General features: G+C 48.3%; 1 protein-coding gene across 4 annotated transcripts in view; it reads right to left on the bottom strand.

Annotated features, from left to right (window-relative positions):
- Window positions 448-25,796, bottom strand: part of ST6GAL2 (ST6 beta-galactoside alpha-2,6-sialyltransferase 2) — a 75,669-nt gene continuing 50,320 nt past the window's right edge. For all 4 annotated transcript variants that reach the window (XM_021087112.1, XM_003124855.4, XM_005662348.3 and 1 more), the window contains exons 4-6: window positions 24,273-24,374; window positions 21,247-21,421; window positions 448-5,755 (exon numbers count right to left, since the gene is read on the bottom strand). In XM_021087112.1, the coding sequence (XP_020942771.1) occupies window positions 5,502-5,755; window positions 21,247-21,421; window positions 24,273-24,374 (531 nt within the window). In that variant the 3' untranslated portion in view covers window positions 448-5,501. The remainder of the gene's footprint in view (window positions 5,756-21,246; window positions 21,422-24,272; window positions 24,375-25,796) is intronic.

The raw sequence follows: 25,796 nt of genomic DNA, 5'->3' as shown, positions 1-25,796 counted from the left end.
TAATTAACTGATGCCCTTCAGGTGGCAAGTAGGGAGACAGCAAGGGGCAGGTGACATGTGATGGGTCAGGTGCCTTCCATGTCTCCAGGTTTTCCTCAAATCACTTGTTTAAATTGTCTGAGACTAAAAGCCCTGTCACCTGTGAGGTAATCAATCAATCGAAATGCTTGGATAACCAAGTCAACATCAGGAGCTGTCAGCCTAGTGATGCCTTTTCTGATGGCTTTCGCTGGGGCTGTTCTGGTCTGGCAGTGAACTTCTGGGAGAGTGATGGACCCCACCTCTGTCTCAGGCCCGGCTGTGTCCACACTCAGCGCCTGAAGTCCTGCTGGTGTGACTCTTTTGACAATCTTCCAATCAGATCTCGGCTTTGTGCCTCCACCCCCCCCCCGCCCCCCAAGGGACAGCCCGCCGGTATGTGCAGCTTCTCCAAATGAAAACAGAAACTTCTAGACAAATCGTGAACATGTTTTATTTACAAGAGAAAAGTCTGTACACTGTGTACACATAAAAATATACAAAACCAAAATAGAAAATAGCAAAGTGTTAAACCGTGTACAAACACTTTTAAAATGGGACTCCTGGAAAACCTCAAGCCTTAAGTAGTCTGCAGAGGACACATTTCTGGTAAAAAAATTATTATACCAAAAAACTCCCAAAGCTGTTAAAAAAGTTCACTGGTTTCCACTGGAAAGAATTCGTACGTATTTTATCTCAAGAACAAGAGAATGTGTGGGATCATGAATGTTAGGTTTTAACAGTTCCCATGCGGTTAATTTGTGTGAAACCTTCCTAGTAAGATGACTTTTTTCCATAGAACTGAGTAAGTGTTTCTTCCCCAATCTTGCAAAAGCCAGGAGCTCTCCATCAATTTCCCATCAAAGTTCACAGTCAAGTTAGGCTTCTGATGAGGATGCAACCTTCAGGCAGTAGTTCAACCCTTCCAATGCCGTTTCGATATTTCTGCTGCACTTGTTCATGTGGCCTGAACCGTGCAAAATGAATGTAGGGGAAGCCTTCTTTTTTGTGGTTGTTTAAACAGAAGGACCTAACATTTACTTACTTCTCTTAAAAAGCTGCTGTTTGCATAATTAAAACCAAATTTACTGTAAACATTTCAGAAAGAAAGTGGGATGACAAAAGACAACAGAAAAGCAACCATGTGTGTAGATAAGTATATATACAATTACATAACTATATCTACATACACACTGTTTGTAACAAGAATAAGAACTGTATCGGTATCTTTAATTCTTTAAATTCCATTAGCCCAAGCTGGTCGCGAAGGTTGCTGGATCATTTCTTCTTACTAAAAGCCTTCATCCACTTAATAAAACAAGAGTTCAGAACTCACAACTTATTTCCTTGAAAGAGAAATACCTTTCATTTACCAAATTGTGGAAATAATACCCGAGAGACAGAACCATGCAAAATAATTTCACGATGGAAATATCCAAGGTATAAAAAGCAACTTTGAACTCAGGAATACTTTACCTAAGCGCTTGATTTCTACAGGCAGCCACCCTCATCAGCTGTGGAACCACTAGGAGTCCTAAGTTATCAGCAAGTGAGAGACAACATCATCCATATGATGAAAATATTCAGATACTATCTGGCCTATACATTCAGTCATGTGTTTCTGGACGAATCTCCCAACTGCTGGCTCCATCTCTCTCCACAGCTAAGCTGCAACGGTTCCAGGTCACCCTGGCCACCAGCCCCAACCGTGCACTGTGCGTTGATCTCTAAGAATAAGGCTGGAGAGGGAGTTCCCATTGTGGCTCAGCAGTAATGAACCCGACTAGTATCCACGAGGACGTGGGTTCGATCCCTGGCCTGGCTCAGTGGGTTAAGGATCCAGCATTGCCGTGATCTGTAGTGTAGGTCACAGACACGGCTTGAATCTGGTGTTGCTGTGGCTATGGTGTTCGCTGGCAGCTGCAGTTCCAATTTGACCCCGAGCCTGGGAACTTCCATATGCCGCATCCATGGCTCTAAAAAGCAGGAAAAAAAAAAAAAAAAAAAAGGACAGGAGAGAGCTTTAATTGGGTCTTATATGCACATGAAATTCCTCCACCACCTGCCATGACTCACGTGAGCCAGATTCCACCTGACACAGCCAAAGAGGACCTAATTAATTCAGTGGCTGTGAGTGTCTCTGCCCGGGTCAGCCCACAGTATCAGGTTATTAATCTGTTCCACCCAGATGAACAGGCTTATGAACATGTAACCGGGTGAGCCGGGGCAGCTTCCAACAGTTACTTTCATTCCCAATTTTGAAAATGCTAATGATGATTTCAGCATGGCTTTGTCCAGATGCTAGGCTACCGTGACAATGACCACTGGAAAGTGTGGGACAGAGGAAGCTCCTACTGATGGGCTGAGGTGCAGGACGCATGGCCAGAGCTGTGGACTCAGGGTCCTTGAGCTCTGTGTCCAGCGGACGAGGACAGACCTCATGACCAAAAGGTGAGCAAAAGCCCTCTCAGCACTCACCCTGAGGCTGTGCTTTGTACCTGCAGCTCCTCGCTGTCCATCTCCTTCCCTGCACCTGAGGGGAAGGTGACATGCTGGCATTCCCTGGGGACTGTCCCTCCTATCTGGAAGGGGCCGGGGAACCGTGCTGGGGAGAAACTGGAGACGAGTTGTCACTCAGGTCAGTGTCTGTTTCACTGTGGTAACAACAGCAACAAAAAAGTAAGTGAAATTCTGGAAATGTAAAGCCACCTGACCTCAGCAGTCTTGAGCGTGATAAAAGGGCCACCACTTAATGGCTTCTGATTATCGGCATCCCTTCACAGAGAGGTGGGTGGTTGGAAGGGGCGAAGCCTGGAAGAAAAGAGCAGGGCACCATTTCCCATAACTCCTGCGTGGAAGGACCCTGTGTTTATTGCAGGTCAGTAGACGGGGCACTTGTGGACTTAAGGTCTGGCCACATGCTGCCACTTAGAACCAATCTGGTTAACACGAGAAACAGTCATCCCATCAGCTCTAACTGCCTAGTACTTTTGAGCAGCTACGCAATTTAAACTTTTACAAAGAAGAAAGTCCAGCCCATGTTATAGTCATACGTGCACCCCATTTTCTCAGTGTCTACCAGAGCCCAGACCCCATAATGGTTTTCAAGGCCATAATAAATCCAAAACTTTGCATTAAATTTTCTTATGTTCTCCGGTCTTCCTTATGACCTCTGTGAGACTGAAAGTTTGTTTTAAAGTACATGTGTTACAACAAAATGTATTTAAAGATCTCTGAAGTGTCCTTTGGGGCTTCTGAACTTGACTGTTTACATGGACCCCTGGTACCTTTTCCCGGCCCATGATCTCATGCCACCTAAGGGGCAGCCCTGGACAGAGAGGCCAGTGGGGAAATCAGGTAGAAAGACTGTTAAAGGAACGTCATAAGCATCTGAGGGGCAGATCTTGGAGGGTCCAGGGAGGGACAAAGTGGCTGGACTGCTCATCCCCAGTCAGAGCCACCTCCCAGCGCCCAGAGTCACTGAACGCATCACTTGCTAAATAGCGGACAAGACAAGATCTCGCTCTTTCGGGAATCCAGGGAGAAAAGTGGTCTGGCCACGTCTGCTCAGACAGAAACCAACGTTCTGGACAGAATTAGCCATCCCTTCTCACAGGTCTGGAAGCAAAGTTCTCCAGGTGGGCTTTTAGGGGATACTGTCACCACTGAGGCTTTTCAATGACCCTCGAATTCGCTCTGACAGTAAGCCGCAAGACAGGGCTGGGACCAGACCCGATTTCTGTGGTGTAGACCAACCGGACAGAGCAACCAGCTTCTGTCAACCACTCTTGCTCAGGAAAATAACTCATTTTGGAACAAAAACACTTTTGCACTAAACTCTCCTGAAATCCACAGACTTGCAAAAGAGCACATACTGAATTAAGCTGCTCCTGTCATTGACCAGAACCCCTCACTGTACCACTGAGATATATTTTGGTTATAGATTGAAATCACATGTTTAACTAAGTATTCCAAAATGTCTCTGTTTCATTAGAATCACAGTAAAAACACTCCCCGCCCCCCACTGTATCCGTGACGAAAGTTGAGATTACAACAAAACAAACTGGTTCAGTGAACACACTGGGTGACAAGCTTCCTGCTACTGCCTGTCCCTTGGAGGTATATACTATTTTCCAGGCTGGGAAAGTGTGAAGCGTTCGCGCAACTGTATGAAGTATATGGCTTTGTTATGTTGCCAATGTAAAACATAGCTGTGAAAACAAGGGTGAGGTTGGAGTTCCCTTCGTGGCTCAGTGGTTAATGAGCCCAACTAGGAACCATGAGGATGTGGGTTCAGTCCCTGGCCTTGCTCAGTGGGTTAAAGATCTGGCATTGCTGTGAGCTGTAGTCACAGACAAGGCTGGGATCCCGTGTGGCTGTGGTTGTGGCTGTGGCTGTGGTGTAGGCTGGCAGTATAGCTCCGATTTGACCCCTAGTCTAGGAACCTAAAAAGCAAAAAAAAACCCCAAAACAAAAAACCAAGGGTGGGATTCTTAAACATCTGTCTTCAGGAAGAATTCATGGAAAGCAGCACATCACTGTCAGGATGCCAACAGCTGATAGGAACCTGCAAGAAAAATGCATGAGACAGACATCTGTGCAGCCCTGGACACAAAGGGACGGCTCCGGGCTGGAAGGAATCCCCCATATGGGGTCAGGAGAGCACCTGTAGCTAGAAGACTTCAGGGCGAGCTGGCAGGTGAGGCCAGAAAAGCTGGGGTCCAGGATGGCCCTGTTGCCCCCAAATCTGTATTTACCTGCCGCTGTGTTCCGGTGCCTGGGGGCCTCCCAATCAACTAAGGAAATAGTGCAAGAAAACAAGGTGCCTCCTGGGGCTGCTTCTCAGGTCAGCTTTTCTTGGACTGCTCGCTCAGGAAAGGTACTCCACGGCTTTAGAAAGGTGTGAATTTTAGAAATACACAGAGCAAAGCCCTCGCTGGGCAGCGGGGAGCAGAGATGGAGAGGCCAGGGGCTGGAGAGCCCTCATGGGATGTGCTGTGTGTGTGTGTGTGGGGGTCCTGTGTGACCACAGACACAGCTGGGTGACAGTCCAGAGTACGTCCTCTCCCCTAGGGACTTTCACAAGAAATGCATGTGCCTGTGACACAGCAGCTGTGACAGGGACTGACCCTCCAGGGACAAACCATGTGTCAGGCGTGTCACTGAGCCCTGAAGCTGAAACCAGCCCTGACTACTGAGGTGCCCACCATAAAGACAAGAGTGACATTCAGGAGCTATGCACCTGTTTGTAATAATTTGCTTTTTTCTCCCAGCTCTCCTTTAAAAAAATTTTTTTTTTACATCTTTCTTGAGTTTATTCCTTTGAATTCCATTTCTATATTCAAAGCAGTTGTCAGAACTCGATGGCTTAAAAAGGGACGGACACCACGGCCAGCACTACCTTACAGCTGCAGGCGGAAGGCCGCTGCCTCCAGGGCGCCTTCCAGCATCTCCGGGTGCAGAGCCGGCTGGACAGGCGGGCCTCAGGCACCCGGCGGGCAGCGCACAGCCCGCAGCCCGGGCAGCACCACCTTGCCCTTGCGGTGCAGGTCGCCCTGCGCGCCCGTGTTGAGCCGCTGCACCAGCAGCTTCTCGTAGAGCAGTGGGTGGTAGGCGCCCAGCGTGCAGGCGGCGTCGTAGTACAGCTCATGGTAGTGGCACAGCTCGGTCTGCCGCTCCGACGGGACGTACTCGTAGACGTGCACCTCGCTGCACAGGCTCATCATGAGCAGGACGCCTGTGGGGGAGGGGAGACGGCCGTGAGCGACTGGGGAGGGGCCCCCGCTGTGGGGGCAGGGCCAGGGTCCTGGCCTCCTTGTGAGTCTATGCTCTGTCTTCTTCACTGCCATCTGAGACCTGCCCTTCCCACTAGATGCGGAGGATTTGAGGTCAGCTCTGCACCCTATTCATCTTTTGTTAGGAGTGGGGAGCAGGGTGTCCGGTGGAGACTTAAGGATCCATGCTTGTTGAATGATTATACCATCTGCTTTCCTGCTTTTGAAAGTGGTGGGTGGGGGTGTTTCTGGAGAAGTGATGAAAGGGTAGGGGTGGCCCAAGATGCCTGTTCTGCCTTTCCTCCTTTGTCATCCTCACTTTGTGGCTCTAAAGTTCTAACTTCCAGTGAGGGGCATGTGTGCAGCTGGTTTAGGGACCTGTTAAGACTTGAGGCTGTTATACAGTCTTTTGTCCTTGTTGACCACTGGGAGTCCAGGACCAAGAGAAGAAAAGATAAAGTGGTTGAACATCAGGACAGGACAGACAGACAGACCTGCATCCCCAAGGGAGAACATCACTGTCACACTGTCACCTTCCACCTGCATGCCCACCTGATTTGTAAGGGGAGGACTGTGACCCAAAAAAGGAATGTGTTATAAAAAGCTGACTATCAATCAAACAGGTGCTGGACAGGGAAGATTAAAGTTGCTTTCATTTCTTTCCCCCTCCCCAAAGTTTCAAATAACTATAAAACTGCATCATCACTGAGCAAATCTCATTCTGGATCTCAGCTAAAGAGCTTTTCTTTCTTTCTTTCTCTCTTTCTTTTTCTTTCTTCCTTCCTTTCTTTCTAGAGCTTTTCTTCCTTCCTTCCTTTTTCTTTTCCTTCCATCCTTCCTCCCTCCCCCACCTCCTTCCTTCCTCCCTTCCTCTTTTTTTTGGGGGGGGGTCACACATGCGGCATATGGACATTCTGGGCTAGGGATTGAATCCGAGTTGCAGCGACCACACCAGAATTCACAGCAATGCCAGGGATCGAACCTGCATCCTTAGGGATACTAGTTGGGTTCGTTACCACTGAGCCACAACAGGAACGCCCTAAGAGCTTTCTTTTCCTACTTCCACCATCACCTTTGTTAACAGCCTTCAAAGTATAGCCCTTGTTACGAAAACATAGTCACACAGTGAGTTCTGTTACAGACAAGGTTTGCCTCCAGGGGGCAATCGTATTTCTAATTAATCAATCCTGTTTGCACCATGAAAATTCCCACCACTGGAGCATGCAGAGGGAGGGGAATGACTCCTGCCACCTGGGGATCCAGGAACTTTCGGGGGCACTGACGTCTGAACCTGCAGGCTCCGCCAGGTGGGTGACGGGTGAAGTGGATGCTGTGGGTGGGGTGGGGAGTGGCAGAGAGGACAGTGATGTCCCATTTAGAAGATGTTAGCACGTGCCTGACTTGACGGCCACAAGGCTGTGGCTGAGAGTAAACCATGGTCCTAAGGGGGGGAAAGAGAGTCTTCAGGTCAAGCTCCAGGAAGCAGAAGAGCTGTTCCAAGGGCAGCGTCCAACCTTCAGGTCATGGTCAGCCCCTCCTTCCCGCCTGGTCCTACTGGCTCCCTCCTGCCCTCCCCCTTCTGTGGGCCAGTCCAATGTGACCGTGGTTCAGGTGGGACCCGGCGTGAACCAGGGACCTTCCTCTCAAAGTCACCAAGGGGTGGGCACCAGCCTGGAGCAAGGCACAGGTGACGGGACCTCTGCTTCCTGCTCAGCGTGGCTGCTCCACGAACACTTCTCTCTTCCCCACGAGACCATCCATAAGGAACTGACACAATGGATGAGAAAGCCACATGCCTGGAGAATTACATCCTTCCATTCCTGTTACCCACCTTTGATGAGCGAGGATGCCTCTGCTGTGTGTGTCTCTGGGCATCTGAGGAGCCAAGGATGGCTCAGCATTTGCCCATCAGGTTCGCGCTGGCCCAGCCCGGCTGCCCTCCCTCCCTGAGGTGCGGTGCGGGGCCACATCAAAGCATCACAGCCGCCTGTCCTGCACGCTCTGTATGTCCTCTATCTGCACACTTATTACAACAGTTTAGCTGCAGCCCTGTGAAGAGGCTTCCAGGCTGTGTCTTGCACAAAGGCATCTGATACGAGCCTGGAACTGGGTCTAGAAACCACATCCCTGTTACTGTCAGCCCATAACACAGCCTCATCCAGGGGGACTGTGGCTGGTGCGTGCCAGGTGTCGCCTCTGCAACTCTGGTCTCCAGCGGCGCCAACATTATACTTAAGGGATGTCCTTATACCTGAGGGATGTCGCTGTCCCTCCTCGAAAGCAGCTCTCAGCCTTCAGTGTGAAAGGGCAGCTTGCTTTTCATTTTCTTTTTTCTTTTTAAGGCCGCTCCCACAGCATATGGAAGTTCCCAGGCTAGGGGTCGAATCAGAGCTGCAGCTGCTGACTTAGGCCACAGCCACAGTGACACCGCATCCGAGCTGCATCTGCAACCTATGGTTGTGGCAGTGCCAGATCCTTAACCCACTGAGTGAGACCAGGGATCAAAGCTGCATCCTCATGGGCACTGTGCCACAATGGCAACTCCAGCAGCTTGCTAAAATGCAGATTCCTAGACTTGTCCCTGTCCCCAGAGACCTGGGTTCCACTGAAAAAGGTTGGGGTCCAAGAAACAGGATTTTTTTTTTTTTTTTTTGCTTTCTAGGGCTAGGGGTTGAATGGGAGCTATAGCTGCCAGCCTCCACCACAGTCACAGCAACACGGGATCCGAGCTGCGTCTGCTCTACACCATAGCTCACGGTAACACTGGATCCTTAACCCACTGAGCAGGGCCAAGGATAGAACCTGCATCCAAATGGATCCTAGCCGGGTTTGTTAACCACTGAGCCACAAAGGGAACTCCAGGAAACAGGACTTTTAACAAGCGTTCCTAAACTGTCTGTGAGGAGGGGCCATTCAGAAAGCTCCTATTCGTCACAGGCAGCACTTCTTTCAAATACAAGAACAGGAGTTCCCTTCGTGGCGCAGTGGTTAACAAATCCGACTGGGAACCATGAGGTTGCGGGTTCGGTCCCTGCCCTTGCTCAGTGGGTTAATGATCCGGCGTTGCCATGAGCTGTGGTATAGGTTGCAGATGCGGCTCAGATCCCGCGTTGCTGTGGCTCTGGCGTAGGCCGGTGGCTACAGCTCCGATTCAACCCCTAGCCTGGGAACCTCCATATGCCGCGGGAGCGGCCCAAGAAATAGCAACAACAACAACAACAAAACAACAACAACAACAAAAAAAGACAAAAGATAAAAAAAAAAACAAAAAACAAAAACAAAAACAAATACAAGAACAAGGACCTACGAGAAGAATGATCATTCTTCATCATGCTAGGATGCCATGCTATGTCAAATTGCCATCAAATCTTCCAAATACTGTCAGTTTCTACAATGGCCTAGTTGTAGACCAATTACAAATGTTTCTGGACCAATGTTGGTCCACTGAGCATGTGTGGGGGACCAGGCTGGGCTCACATGTGTGTTCTTTGAAAACCTCTGCTATAAGGGATCCCCACACTGTCTCCTAAGTGACTGGACCTCTGTAGCTTGGACATTAATCTCGGTGAAACTGCTACCCACACCACCTATGAAGGACCTTGGGGTACTTCCTGCCTGTGTTAGTCCTGCCTACTATCATGGCCTTGAAGAGCTGCTAGATGCTGGAATTCATGACTGTTTCCTAGAAAGGCTTCCAGAGAGTGTGTTCTTGCTGCTAGTGAATGACTGCATTATAAATCACGTATTTATTAGACAATATAGATTTTTGTCATAAGATTGGGCTGAAAGTTATGATTTTACTGTAAGTAGGTACACTTTAGCATTTTCACATATGAGTACTTCATGTTTTAGTTTACTATTATTTTTTGGCCATGCCCATGGCATGTGGAAGTTCCCAGGCCAGGGATCAAACCCACGCCACATCAGTGACAGGATTGGATCCTTACCCCACTGCTCCACAAGAGACCTCTTAAATACTTAATATTTTACTTATTATTATTTAAAACATTTATTATAGTTGATTTACAATGTTCTGACCATTTCTGCTGTACGTAAAAGTGACCCAGTCATACATATGTATACATACTATATATATACATTCTTATTCTCACCTAAATACTTAATACTTTATTTTTTTTGTATTTTTTATTTTTTTTGTCTTTTTGCCATTTCTTTGGGCCGCTTCCGAGGCATATGGAGGTTCCCAGGCTAGGGGCTGAATCGGAGCTGTAGCCACCGGCTTACGCCAGAGCCACAGCAACGCAGGATCCGAGCCGCGTCTGCAACCTACACCACAGCTCACGGCAACACTGGATCATTAACCCACTGAGCAAGGGCAGGGACCGAACCCGCAACCTCATGGTTCCTAGTCGGACTCATTAACCACTGCGCCACGACGGCAACTCCTAAATACTTAATACTTTAAAATGACCTCTAGAGCTTCAGAAATACAGAACCTTGCCAGGTAGTTCATGGCAGTCCAAACTGAAGGCCAACAGAGGTTCAGGAAGTGGGTACTTATCTTGAGGGGTCTGCCTACTTCTTCCTGTTTTTTGCTTATCTGATAAAGACATGGTAGCAATGGTTTTCCATCTCATTCTGTGTTCCCCTAGGAACGTATGGGTTCCTGTGACCATCCTACTCTTCTTTCTCCATCTTTTTTTTTTTTTTTTTTAAATGGCTGTACCCCTGGTATTTGGAAGGCCCGGCCAGGAACTGAATCTGAGCTGAAGCTGCAACTTATGCTGCAGCTGCAGCAATGCCAGATCCTTAAGCCACTGAGCCGGGCCAGGGATCGAACTTGCACCTCCTCGGTGACCCGAGCCACTGAAGTTAGAATCTTAATCTACTGCCCCACAGTGAGAACTCTCACGTTCTCATTTATTAAGGCAGATATTACATAGAAATTTGAGTTTAGATTCAGATTCTGTCACGTAATAAATAGGCCACTAGTATTACATGGGGTTGAATCTTCACATTGCTTTTCCTGTGAGTTAACAGCACTTAGCTGAACACAAAACCCTGAAGGGAAACCTCTTCCTGCGTTAAAAAGAGGGACTAGGTGGGTGGCACTGTCTGGAGGTGCCTAACAGGTGTGGCACAATGCGGAGAGTGTGGTAGAGAAAGGGGGTGTGGGCAGTACTGACTGGGGAAGGGAGGGGGACAGGACTGGGAGAGACCGGGGCCTTCAAGTACTGTCAAGGCTCTTCACCTAAACTCAGCACGTATCGAGAACTGGGGATTTAGAGAAAGTTCCTTTGAGGAAAATAAAAGGTAAACTGAAGACCTGACCTTTAAATTTAAAAAAGGTGGCAAGCCCACAACCTCCAGTTCTTAGGATGACTTGAAGAAAGCATCTTGGGAGTTCCCTGGAGGCTCAGGGGTAGGGATCTGGCATTGTCACTGCTGTGACTGGGATCGATGCTGTGGCAAGGGTTTGATCCCTGCACGGTGAACTGACATGCTGCGGGAGTGGCCAAAAAAACCCAAACAAACCCCAAAATAAAAAAAACCCAACCCCCGCCCCCCAAAGCCAAGAACTAGTAGAAAGCATCTTAACTATTGTACCGAGAAAAACATCTAAGCATTGCTGCCAGCCTGTTTTCCGAGGGGCTGTGATGCCTTGATGCTGGGCCCTGTCATCCATAAATGATGTAACCACCACCAACACGTTTCTCAGATGATCCCTGAATGACACGGATCCGGGGCCCTGTCCGCCACCTCCCACCCACCTACCTCCCCAGTCCGCCTCTGGGTTTGATGATTTGCTACGAGGACCCACTGGGCCCAGCTCATGGTCAGTGGTTTATTACCACAGAAGGTCACAAGGGAAAACCAGCAAAAGGAAAGGCACACGGGCGAGGTCCAGGGGACACTGGGCGCGAGGTTTCGGAGCCCCCTCCCCCACGTGGATTCGCGCAGGCGCACTCGTGGAATGCCGCCCCCCAGGGGACACTGAAGACCCCGCGCAGTGGACTCGCGCAGGCGCACTCGTGGAACGCCGCTGTCCAGGGAGCTGTGCAGCGACTCTGAGCTTCAGGTTTGGAGGCGGAGCTGGTCACACAGGCACACACCAGCAACCTGGCCTCCAGAGGAAGCAGGTGCTGGGCACAGACCCCACTGCTGCAGAGACAGTGTGGGCACAGAGACCCAAACCTCTCAGGTACGGGGGCCAAGGGTCATCTTGCCAGCAGGGCTCCTTGATGATCAGCAGTCAGGCCTGCACGCTGAACCCTTTCTGCGAAGATCTCACCATATGTAAACTCAACAGTCACCTTCTTTCCTACTCATTTACCCGAGCCAGCCCCACAGGGGAAGTCACATCTGGCTATGCTAAAACTGGTATTTTTATTTTTATTTTTGCTATTTTAGGGCCACACCCGCTGCATATGGAGGTTCCCAGGCTAGGGGTCGAATCAGAGTTGTAGCTGCTGGCCTATACCATAGCCACAGCAACGTGGGGATATCAGCCACATCTGTGACCTACACTGCAGCTCACGGCAACACTAGATCCTTAACCCACTGAGCGAGATTGGGAATCGAACCTTCGTCCTCATGGATACTAGTTGGGTTCCTTAACCACTGAGCCATGACAGGAACTCCATATATATGTGTATATATATATTTTTTAAAAAATTAATTAATTAATTTCCTTTCTTAAGGCTGCTCAGGATTACCTAAAAAGCAAAATGAATATAAGTCTTCTAATGTTGTGTGGTTCTGTAAAGAATTTTTTTTTTTTTTTTTTTTTTTTTTTTTTTGTCTTTTTAGCTACTTCTTGGGCCGCTCCTGCGGCATATGGAGGTTCCCAGGCTAGGGGTCGAATCGAAGCTGTAGCCACCGGCCTACGCCAGAGCCACAGCAATGCGGGATCTGAGCTGTGTCTGCAACCTACACCACAGCTCACGGCAACGCCGGATCGTCAACCCACTGAGCAAGGGCAGGGACCGAACCCGCAACCTCATGGTTCCTAGTCGGATTCGTTAACCACTGCACCACGACGGGAACTCCTGTAAAGAATTTTTCAAAACATCACTTAGGGAACCTTTATGTTACATCATTTTGTTTATGGACTACCACAAAGTAACTGCTTTCCTCGCTCATCAAATTTTACTGCTTTCTATGTGGAGCCAGACTTTTTGAGAGGCAGATCAATATTTAGACACCTTTTAATATATTTTTCCAAGCCAGTCAAATAGGCACGAGGCCAGCTCTTAAAAATCTTTTGAACATCATTCAATTCATGTTGTTTCTTGGGCTAGTTTTTTACAAATGAGTCCTCATGTACAAATGAGGGATTCATTTGAAGGAAAAAAAGTGCACATTTTTCCTGGGCAATGATGACTCAAGTGGCATTCACTTGCCAAGTTACATGTTTTAAAATGTTGTATAATTCAATATAGTTATTAAACCAATTAAAAAGCATTTCTGCTGGTCTTCATAGAATGTCACATTATAGGATTCAGCATAACAAGCAGTATGTACACTTATTTACATGTCCAATACCTGGGTGACAAGCAAACTTCAACCCATGTTCAGATTATCACGAATTCTGCAAGAAGGAGGTTTCTCCTCTAAAATTCTGCTTTATGTATATAGAAGCGTTTTGTGTGCCAGAGTTTAGCAGAGTTCACCTTTGTGATCACACTAAAACTGTCTTCCTTTTCACTGGTAAGGTACTGAAAGCAACATCCAAAATCATTAACGATAATAGAATTTTCTCCTCAATACGCATATTTATTTATGTATTTATTTTTGGCTTTTCAGGGTTGCACCTGAAGCACATGGAAGTTCCCAGGCTAGGGGGCAAATCAGAGCTGAGGCTGCTGGCCTACACCACAGCCATGGCAATGCGGGACCTGAGTTGCATCTGTGACCTACACCACAGCTCAGGGCAACACAGGATCCTTAATCCACTGAGCGAGGCCAGGGATCAAACCCTCATTTTCATGGATCCTAGTCGGGTTCTTAATCCGCTGAGCCACAAACACAACTCCAACATACTCTTTTAATGAGTCGCAAAATAACCCAAGGACATAACTAAAACATAACGCAAGTGGCAGGAAAGATACTGACTTTCAACAATTCCAGCTAACACTGGAACATAATGTATAGGTAAGGTAAATTCAAAATTTCTGAGACTAACCAATAAAACACTACAAAACCTGTTTCTGAATGAGGGCTGAAGGCGAAGGGTGTGTGTACTGAATATGCTGGTCTGGCGGAAATCTAGAGCCGTTTTGTGGTTTCCACACCATAAGATAGAAAATAACGAGAAGTATAATAAAGATTATTTAAGGAGCAAAGGTGATGTTTTAAGTGATATTTCTTGAAAACATCTGTCATGAGAAAGTGGTTTGGAGGGAGTTCCCACTGTGGTGCAGTGGGTTAAGAATCTGGCTGTAGTGGCTGGGGTTGCTATGGAGGTGCAGGTTCAACCCCTGGCTGGGCAAGGTGGGTTAAAGGATCTGGCGTTGCTGCAGCTGTAGCTTAGATTCAGTTCTAGGCCTGGGAACTTACATATGCTGTAGGTGTGGCCATAATAAAAAAGGTAGTCTGGAAATTTGTATTTTAGGTAATAAAATAATAATTTAAGAAGCATCTACTGTATTAAGTAAACTCATACCATGCAGGATTAATACCTGAAGGCCAATTTTCAGCTCATTTATATTGTACTATTGGATGGTTACATACATTCAGGATTCATTATTTACAGGAAAATGTAAAAAGTTGTTCCTAATCAACATAACAGAATTGAGTTTACATGCTCATAAATACAGATGTTAAATGGCTTATTATTTTGTGTTAACGTTTTATTATTTTGTGTTAACGTTTTATTATTTTGTGTTAGCATCTGAGTTTGGACGATATATTGGCAAATTAGAGCCACACATGCGAAATAAAATGGGAAAGAAAGGAAGTTATGACCTGTTTTTAAGCTGATTATTCTTGCGTATATACTAGAGAGCCTGAAATTGCAGTGTTTGCATCTATGAAACCTAGAAATACGATGTCCAATATAACCAATAGAGGGTGCCTTTTAAAAAGGTGAGAGGAGGTGTTGGTAGCTCCTACAAGAAAGTACGGCCGACTTGAGGCTAATGCCAGTGCCATCTCTAAGCTGCTGATTGGGTCTGTGCCCCCGGCCTATCCACAGAGGCTCTCTGCCCCCAGCCAGAAGTTTAGACTGGGGCCTTCTGCATGGCTGGGTGCCTCACTGCAGGCAGGTGGCAGAACAATTCAGCCACCTTCAGAGCCCCAGGTGAGCTCACGGACCTTCTACAGAAATAGCAGTCTCTATGAGGGCTATGTCAAAACCAAGGGACTCCTTATCCTGTCAGCCACGGTGCAGTCAAAACGACCTCCTAGGACCAAACCGCAGGAGGAAATCTCTGTATCCAACCAGGGCTGAGAGAGGAAGGCTCCTCCTATGAGAACAAGCAGTGTCCCAGCTGAGGCTTCACAGAAGGGCTGTTCCCAAGAAACAGGTCCCACGGATGACCTTGAACCATGTTCCTTCCTTCTAGTTTTAAAAAAACCTGTGCAGTGCAAGACGGGTAAAGATCCCTGCACTGCTCTTCTGGAGGCGGAGAGGGGACACACAATACATCTCCAGGCCCTTACTAGTGAGCCTCTGTCTGTGATCAGGAAGGACAGATATGGCCTCTGGTCAGAGGTCAAAGAAAAAGTCATAAGTCAATGCTTACCAACAACTATCAACATGTCGTACCCTTTGCTCCTGAGAATTTGTCTCAAGGAAAGAGTTTAAAGGAAAGAAAAGTCTATACATTCACATACAGGATAAATGATAGTGTGTATTATGTATTAGTCCACGGATATAGTAATGACTCATCAATATGACTGTTTCATCATATCAAATGATTAGAAACAATCTAAATACTCGACAGTGAAAGAAAGGCATACATTATGATGTACTTATTTGATGTAATGACATGGTCTCTGTAATATCAGAGAAAACAAAGATCTCTTATCACCCTGATCATACATCTTACTGAAAGAATGGCCTTTTTATATTTGGGACAGCAGTCTTGTTTGACTGAGCACAGAGTTTTAGGTGGGGTACCACCCAATAAGAGTAGACAGCAAATATTGGCTATCACACTGGGCACATGATAATTCAAAGTAAAGATACTATTATTTTCTAGTTGGAAGAATTGAGGTTTGGGGACATTAAGTGACTTGCTGAAGGTCAAGGTCATTGGCGGGTGGTGCCGAGATTAGATTCTGGTCTCTGCAGAGCCCAAGATCTTAACCACAGCATACACATAAAGTGATGTGGGAGAGATAAGCATCTTTCTAGTTTTTTCTTTTTATGCCAGATAAATCTGTTTTTCCAAACCTACAGCTTACTCCCTTTCCTCTATAAGTAGAAAAAGTCCCCCTATTTGCAGATAAAACAATGATTTGTTTAGTTGCAAACTAAGAATCTGTGCCCAAATCTGATTTCCTGAGGACATCTTGCCCCAAAGGAAACTTCTCCACAGGAACTGATACAATACATGGATCCTACGGAAGCCAGGAAAAAACAAGCCCTGCCCTTGAGGTCACTGTGCTCAAGGACAAACTGATGGAGAAACATCTCCAGGCCCACATGGCCTAAGGGACACTTGGAAGGGGCCCTGAACGGAAATTGCTCCCGAACTCCTCTTCCCTTCAGTGCTTATTGCTTTCCCTTTCCCAGCAGAACACACACACACACACACACACACACACACACACACACACACACACACACACACTCTCACACAACACACCCCTCACAACAGGGCCAGCCCACATGCTTTGTGTGTCATCAAGGAGACTGCTGGTGCTGGTGAGGGGTTACTGGTCAACGATGATAAAAGATGTTATGCTTTTTGAATAAAACATGTTGACCCAATTATTACTGAGAGCTTGGTTTCCTGAAATCAAGGAGAGGTGGGACCTTCCTTGTTGCTTCCCAAACTTTAATGCCACCCATCAGGCTATCCAAGAACCCAGGCCCCAAGATGGTAGAACCATCCAACCAACCAACCAACCAACCAATCACATACACAAACAAAAATCCTCTTTCACACTTAGCTCTCACGTGTGTCATTTTACAGTGAGTTTTCAGGACAGGAAATGGGTCCCCTTGTAATGAACAGAGTAAATTTTAGAGCTACATCTTCAAAGAAACAAAAAAAGAATGTTTGTTGTTAAAGGGCTACTAATGCTGGAATATAGGATTTAATGCTGCAAAATTTCAAAAGGCAAAGCTACAAATAAACAGTATTTTTAGTAATATGTTGTATCATTTTAACTAAGCACAACTAAAAAGGATTATTCCACATGTGTTTAAACACTGTATAAAGTCAGGGACTGAGCGGAAGTGGAGTCTTAGTGGTTATGAAAGAATTCTGTGTTTCTCTCTTGAGCCAAATGCAAGTCACCTTGATGGCACAGGTATCAATCCATCTGTGGACTAGATTTTGGAAGTTCTCTCCAAGTTTAAGATTCTAAAAAGCCAGAAGACTGTTCTTAAAGTGTGGACCCTGGACGAACAGTGTCAGCATCACTTAAGGACCTGTTAGCAACGCAAACTCTTGCCTCTGCACCTACCCAGGAACCCTAGGGCTGGGTCCAGTCACCTGCTGTCAGGAAGCTGCCGTGGCCAGCCCCCACCGAGGCCACCAATGGTCCCCAACTGGTATTCATGTCTGTGTAGCTCTACCCTTACAACGGGGCTGACTTATGTCACAGGCAGGACCTCGAAGGAATGGTGGCCTCCTCCTTGCTCCCAAAGCTGGGAAAGCCTTGTTCTGAGGAAGCCTACGGCCACGTTGGGAGGTCACTGAAGCATCCCCCACAGAGGGCCATGTGGTGGGACCCAAGGCCCCAGGGAGCCATCCTGGAGGGACACTGGCCAACCCCGCCAGACACTCGCTTGCAACCTCACGAGAGACACAGGGCCAGAGTCATCAGGCTCATTGGCTCCCAGGTTCCTGACCTGTGGAAACTGAGATGATAAACCCCTTGTTCTTTTCAGGATGGAAGCTTTGGGGCAACTTGCTTCACAGCATTAGACAATTAGTACACAAGCCGTCGGGGTGACCCTGATGTGTGCTAGAACGTTCATTCATTTACGGGGTAACGGATTTGGGGACCTACTATGTGCCAGGCTAAGAGCAGGATCACAGCGTGGGCAAAACAGACACCTCTCAGCCCCTGATCAAAATCTGTAATTACACTTGACCTATGTGCGTACACCCGTGTCACACCTGTCACTCCTGCACTGTCAACTCCAGGGAGGCAGCCCCTGCCTGGTTTCCTCACCACCACCCCTCAGGTCCACCCTGTCCCTGGCACCCAGGAGGGGCTCCGTCTATACCCGCCTGGGCCACTTTTCTCCTTGTCCTCACTGCCTTCCTCCTCATGATGAGGCCAGACCCCCGGAGCAGCCTCTGAATAACACTAACAACATGACACTGCAGGGGATCAGTGTCACAGGGAACTGAACTGCCATCGACAACAATTCCATAAAAAGACATGTCTCTTATGGTCAACTTAGTCAACTGTCAGAGTCCCTCTATTTCACACCTGCACGTTCATAAACACACATAAGGAAAACATATGCAGTGGGGGTAGATACATAAGGAATTAAATGTGAATCTATTTTTCCCATAGGCAGATGCACATCAGGGAAGGAAAGGGATCTGCCGGCTTCCGCTTCAGGGGGACAGGACAGGGGACGTGGGGCCTGCTGCCCCATGGCCCTGACATCAGAGGTTAGGGCTTTGGCAAAGGGCACGGTAGTGAGACGGTGAGGCAATGGCTTCTCAACGTGACCTTGGGGACGAAGAGAAGAGGCACTTGGAGGCACCTTTGATAACAGAGAATAGCGGCTCACTGGTTTTCAAACCTTCTCCTGAGATGTGGTGACGTCATTTTATTGATGGCTTTCAGGGCGCTTCTGCGCAGGTGCGGACATCGCCAATATCTGTGGGGTGCTTGTTGGCAACCTGTGCGCGAGCAGGGGGCACGACTTGCCCAGGCTCTGCCTCCTGACCCCCTCCCCACCCTTGGAGGGTCTCTCACAGAGATATGGCGGGGACAAGAGCTTCAAGCCAGTGTCACGTCTTCTACGAGATGTGTCCACCCGCAGGCCACAGCCGCCCAGCGGGGACCTAAGGACTTTCTCCACATGCTTTTCATGCTTTTGTGATCAGCAGAATGTAGCACTGCTGCACGTCACAGCCTTCCTTGGTCTACACTGCCCAACACGCTGCCCAAGCCATAGCCACCAGGAGCACATGGCTATCAGAGCGTGACATGGTGCTAGTGCACTGAGGAAGGGGCATTTTTTTCCTCTTCCTGCATCCTAATCGCCTTAAATGTAAAGAGCCGCATGTGGCTAATAGCTGCCAGACTGGACTGGACCATGTTGGAAAATAAGGAACAGTCGCAAACTACAGGATGAAAAGGTGGTGCTATGACTCCTACTTCTCAGGGGAGCAGGAGGAAGCTCAGAGGAGCAAATAACGCCCCCAGGTGGAAAACTAGTGAAGGCAGAGCAGCAATCTCACTCACCCAGCCCCCACCCCCGCAGTGACATCCAACTGCCCACCTGCTTGGTCCTGGAAAGGAAGCCAGAGGTGAGCAGTGGCCCCCAGAAACTCCGAAGGCTCAGTGAGTAGCTGGGAAAGGAAGCTGGCCGCCGGGGGCGTGACTTCTTCCCACAAAACACACGGGGATGCTGTTCTCCCGCAAGGACTACATCAGTGGAAGCGTTCCAACTGCACGGTGGATAGGAAGGATTTCCGAACTCTCGCTCTAATCACATATCAGCTACAGGAATTCCTGGGAAGGCACTGATATGATGCAGCACCCCTATGTCCTCCCCCCCCTTTTTTTTTGTCTTTTTAGGGCTGCACCCACAGCATATGGAAGTTCCCAGGCTAGAGGTTAAATCGGAGCTGTGGCTGCTGGCCTACACCACAGCCTCAGCAACGCAGGATCCGAGCCGAGTCTGTGACCTATACTACAGCTCACAGCAATGCCGTATCCTTAACTCAGTGAGTGAGGCCAGGGATCGAATCTGTGTCCTCAGAGATGCTAGTAGGATTCATTACTGCTGAGCCATGACGGGAACTCCGGTACCCACGTCCTTTTGTTCTGTCTCGGCTTCATTCCATTGGTTGATCCTTGGCTGACCAACTAGATTACACTTTCTTCCTACACTGACAGGACTCTGTGAAGCTGCATGAAAGACAAGAACTTAGGATTTCACAAAGGGACCTGGAAACAAAGCATGTCAAAGGTGGGACTTTAAAATGGGTGGGGGAGCGCCGCCCACGGAGGAGAATGGACGGACTGGTAAGTTTGATCTGGAATTCTTCATAAAATATTTCACATTATTATATTCCCCAAACCCACTCCAAACTCCGAAAGCCTCAGTTCCGATGCCCCTGTGCCAGCCTCTGTCACCAAACTGTGTCACCTCCCTATATACCCCGTTAAGCACAGGCACCTACTCTGGAGCCCAGGTTAGGCTGCAGGTTGGTGAGTTCACTGGAATTAGGGTGGAGAGGATCTAACTTTATGGACCAAATTACTGCCCTTTGGTTTGACTGCAGTTTTCATGTTGCCAAGGGGATCTAATTGCCTCCTTCATGTTACCTACTCTGGAAATAATAGGGCAAGAGGCTGAAACGGGAAAAGAAATGGGGTAGGACCAAAAACTTGGAGGCTCAAAGCCTGGCTGCAAAACGTTAATGCAGTAAGCCGAGTGTGTTGTCCTGTCACGTCAAGTCCAGACTCAGAGTTGCAGACTGGAGCTGGCTGACTGGTGGAGGAAGCTGAACACCGCCCAGCCCAGACCCACCAGAAACCTTGCAACTCTGGTGTGGCCAGTGGCTGCAGATCCCCTCCCGGACCTGTCCCCACATCAGCAGTGGGGCACGCCAGAGAGTTCCCAGGCCTCCACCCCGAGGAACCGCAGTTCTGTTTCCCGTGTGTGGCATGCCTGCCAGGAGCCCTGAGCTTCCGTTAAGGGTCCAGTTACCCCGAGGCCACCACCTGCAGCACAAGGTCATCATCCAGCTAAGCTGGCCTCCCTGCCATCCCTGCCAAGGGGCCAGAGAGGGGAGGGAGGTCACCCCGTGTCACCGCTAAATACCAGCAAGTGACCCTCCCCCCAGTGCCTGGGGAGCAAAGGGGTCACCAGTGGAGCCTGTCCCGTGCCCCCATCATCAAGAGAAAAACAAAGCAGTTCTTGTTGTGCACCTCGAAACGTGGAGCTGGTTTGTGAAGCCCCCGTGACTGGAGCTGGGTTTTTGTCCTCTTTCCAGTTAATCGATTTCCCCTCTCAAGACGCCTTCTGACCGCTCTTATGACACAGCATGAATGTACCTTTATCAAACCTGACGCCTCACCCTGGCCCGCCTGGCTGCTCCCGTGTCTAACACCCACTTACCGATGAAGCCAGAGGATGGCGGGTTGGGCTGGATCTTCTCCCGCGTGTTCTCCTGGATAATGTCCCAGAGCTGCCATATAAATTTGGGATGCAGAATGTAGAATGGCTGGTTTGGGTTTCGCTGACGATGCTGAACATATGGAGTGAACAGGTTGTAATCCGGCTTCTTGTACCACTGAGAGAGAACAGAAGATGAACACAGTCCAAGATAGAGGAAACAGGCCAGTGCTCAGGTTGCGGGCATGTAGAGGCTGAAGGGCCAGGCTAGGAGGGAGGGGCTGAGGACACCCCTTCCACACCCGATGCGGGAGCGAGTGCAGAGGCCGGGGTCTGGCTTGAGAGCCCGGCGCCTTCTTCTTCAATAAAGTCAGGCAGAGGTGCTGAGACGGCCTCAGCAGACTTCTCTATAAAGCGCCAGATAACAAACACACAGGCTTCTGGGGCCAGGTGGTTTCTGCTGTAGCTACTAGGCTCCGCCCTGTACTTGGGAAGCAGCCACAGAGGGTCCAGGAAGAATGGACGTGGCTGTGTTCCAATAAAACTTTATTTACAAAAACGGGGCCAGACTTGGCCCACGGCTGCAGTTTCAATCACTGTATTTCAGAAATGTTTTCCAGATCTAATGTATCATGTGGAAAGGTATCAGTGTGTAGGTTGGGGCTGCGGTTGGGGGATATGAGGGGCACACAGGAGCTCCTGCAGTGATGGAGGGACTCGATTTCTTTCTTTCGTTCTTCTTCTTCTTCTTCTTCTTTTTTTTTTTTGTTTTTGTCTTTTTTTTAGGGCCACACCCAAGGTTTATGGAAGTTCCCCGGCTAGGGGTCGAATCAGAGCTACAGCTGCCGGCCTACACCACAGCCCCAGCAATGGGGGATCTGAGCCAAGTCTGTGATCTACACCACAGCACATGGAAACTCCAGATCCTTAACCCACTGAGCAAGGCCAGGGATCGAACCGACAACCTCATGGTCCCTAGCCGGATTTGTTTCCTCTGAGCCATGACGGGAACTCTGGAGGTTTGATTTCTTAATTATGGTGGTGGGTACAGGGCCGTGCACATCGACTAATACCCATCAGAATGTATGCTTACACTGATTCTACAAAAATTACTGCATGAAAGAATTAAAGGGGTTCCTGCTGTGGCACAATGGGATTGGTGGCACCTCTGGAACGCTGGGACAGAGATTCAATCTCGGGCAGAGGCTGCACCTGTGGCTCAGATCTGACCCCTGGCCTGGGAACTCCATATGCCACAGGGTGGCAAAAAAAAAAGAAAAGAATTAACAGTAAGGTTGATTAAAAAAAAAGTCTTCAGAAGTGTCTCAGATGCCACCAAGAAATGGGATGTGAAGACGGTGGGTGGGGAGGGGCTTACCTCATAGGGCCTGATGGTCCCTCAGACAGACACCTCGGCAAAGCTGGGCTTGGATTAAGATCCTAAGGCACAGCCCCTGGTTGCATGGGGTCTGTGGCTATAAAACTTTTGAAAGCACAGGCTAGTTCATCTTTAGTGAACTGGGCACCCAAACCCCAGCAGCGAGAGGGAAGCAAAAGGAAGTTGGGGCTCGATGCCCCCCCCCTTGCCTCCTCCAGATCCAGACACAGCAGAAGAGGAGTCACCAGAGAACAGCCACCTCTGTCAGCTGGACAGCTCTGTGCCCTGGGCTGGGATGCTTCTATCCCCGGAGGAGAAAAAGTCCAACATCCAGAGGCTCTCATTGGTCCGCAGACAGCAGAGGGCTGTCCGCACTTAAAGTCACAGGACCTGGGGCTGGAAGGAAGCTGCCAAGTTCAAACACAATTTTGATGCTGGTTCTCAGAAGATGGTTTGCACGAGAATCAACCAGGCTCTATGTGCCAGGAATCCTGGGAATGGGGCCCTGATAAACACATCTGAACAACAATCCCAATGCACACCTGGCTGAGAACCAGTCACAATGGGGCCAGGTGCAGCTCAATCTCAGGATGCACAGTGACAAGTGCTCCTGCCAGAGGGACCACTGCCCTAGGGCAGCTGCCCTGCAAAGTTACTCCTTGGAGGGACCGAGAGCTGTTCCCACATCCCTCCTAGGAAGCCGGCACCCTCTCTAGTCACAGCAGGACAAGTCCAGAGACAATGACACAGTTGACAGCATTGCTCTGGAGGCCAAGTTATAACCCACCTTCCCAGCCTTCTTTAAGAACAAGAAGGCTGGCTTCTTCATGCCGGTTTTCCCCAAAAGTAGACGGGCCATGACTGTAACTTGCTTACATTTTGATGGTTAGCAATAGTCTTGTTTATACTATATCGTATGAGATTAAAAGGGTTTGGAGGCAGAAGCCAGAGAGTCCAACCTTCAGAAAAAGCTCGTGATGCATCCCATTTCAGTAATAATGAGCTGTTGATTCCCAAAAGTTAGTCTTATCTTGCTGAGAACCTCCAATTTATTTCAAAAGGTCCTGGAGTATTTGGAAACAGACCGAACCATCTCACAATGGAAAAAATTTGAGTTTAATCAGCCCAACCTCTGGTGTAACTGGGAATTTCTGAGCATGTAGATGTTGTACATTTGCTTTTGTGTTTTAAATCCTCTAGAACAGAAAGTTCTCATTGTAGTGCAGTGGAAACGAATCTGAGTAGGATCTATGAGGATGCAGGTTCGATCCCTGCCCTCCATCAGCGCTGTTGTGAGCTGTGGTGTAGGTTGCAGACGTGGCTCGGATCCTGCATTGCTGTGGCTGTGGTGTAGGCGGGCAGCTGTAGCTCCAATTGACCTCTAGCCTGGGAACTTCCATATGTTGTGGGTGTGGCCCTAAAAAAAAAAACCAAAAAAAAAATTTCTGCAGAACAAAAACACTTTAGTATCAGATGGGTAATGCGCACCATGGATGCTACTGGAACTGGGCATCACCACACTTGAATTTAACCAGCACCCACAATTGGTTGCATTCTGTGTCAAAGTTTAACCCCTGACTTGCTCCTGATATTTATCGGTCAAAGGCACTGCCTGACCCTTAAGGGTCGGGGCACCTGCGGAAATACTCACCAGGTTAAGGTTTGCAGAATAAGGAGCTGGGTCCCACGCCACTAGGATGACATCTTTATACAACGAACTGTCAATGAAGTGATGGTTGGGGTTGGTCAGAATCTGCAAATACATAGAAAAATCATGTCACAGCCTGTGTCCTGATTCTTCAAAACTACATTTTAAAAAGAGGTGATAATTATTTATTTATTTAAATTTTATTTACTTTTTTTTTTTTTTATTTAGGTGACAATTTTAGAAAGGGGTTGGAGTAAGAAAAGAAAAATGTTCCAGAGATTTTCTAGGGGAGGGAAGGGACTGGCATTCCACAGCAAAGCACTTCAGAAACATTTGGAGAAAGGAAGGTTTCTTTTATAGAAACCTGCCTAGGGAGTTCACATCGTGGCTCAGCCATAACAAACCCGACTAGGATCCATGAGGACCCAGGTTTGATCCCTGGCCTGGTTCAATGGGTTAAAGATCTGGTGTGGCTGTTAGCTGTGGTGTCTGTCGAAGACGAGGCTCAGATCCTGCATTGCTGTGGCTGTGGTGTAGGCTCGCAGCTGTAGCTCCAATTCAACCCCTAGCCTGGGAACTTTCATATGCCGCAGGTGTGGCCCTAAAAAGCAAAAAAAAAAAAAATAAAAATAAAAAATAAAAATCCACCTGTTCTTCCACTTCTACCAGGACTGGACTCATGTCTGGAGGCATCTGCTCCTAGAAGATGTAACCCCTGGCTGACTCGGGAGGCCCCCAAAGCCTCTTTCATAATTGCCCTCACAGGTCATGGGAGAGAAAGCTGCAGGCCTGGAAGAGCTGGGTTTTTCAGGTGCCTCCCCAGTGCCAGCCTCAGGACAAATGGGGCCCAGAGTCCAGGGGCCGTGAGTCCACCCAGTGTAACTGTCCCCTTTTGGGGCCCTTTCCGGTTCTGGGTCAGTCCTTCAAGGTCACCTGCCAATCACCTTCTGTAAATTAGAGTCTGGGGGAAAATGATGCATTGATTGCCCTCAGTTTTAAGGTGCAATTTCCCCACCCTTAGAAAGCTGCCCCCCTTTTCCTTCACATTTTAATAGTTCTGAAGTTAGGATGTATCTTACAAGTGACATGTATTTTAATTTGGTGGGCTCATCTCCTCTCTGAAGAACTGTCATCAGACAGGTGAGGAATTTTCAATCAGTGGTGTCTCTGCATTCAGGAAACGAGCCTTTTGTGCTATAAGAAACTCACCATAAATTGCTTTTCACCCCCAGGTCTCTATATAGTTTGAAACTCTGGAACCTGTTGTGGTTTGTGCCGAGAATAATTTTGCTATGGATTTTGGAAAATATTCTTATTCAGAATACACAGAGAGGAGTTCCCGCTGTGGCTCAGCAGAAATGAATGGGACAGTGTCCATGAGGATGTGGGTTTGATCCCTGGCCTTGTTCGGTGAGTTAAGGATCCAGCATTGCCGTGAGCTGTGGTGTAGGTTGCAGGTGAGGCTCAGATCTCAGGATGCTGTGGCTGTGATGTAGGCCGGCAAGTGTAGCTCTGATCCTACCCCTA

This window comes from Sus scrofa, chromosome 3 (assembly GCF_000003025.6).
Source record: "Sus scrofa isolate TJ Tabasco breed Duroc chromosome 3, Sscrofa11.1, whole genome shotgun sequence".
Lineage (NCBI taxonomy): Eukaryota > Metazoa > Chordata > Mammalia > Artiodactyla > Suidae > Sus > Sus scrofa.
Note: the sequence above shows the minus strand (reverse complement) of the source record. Positions and strands in the feature narration are given on the sequence as shown.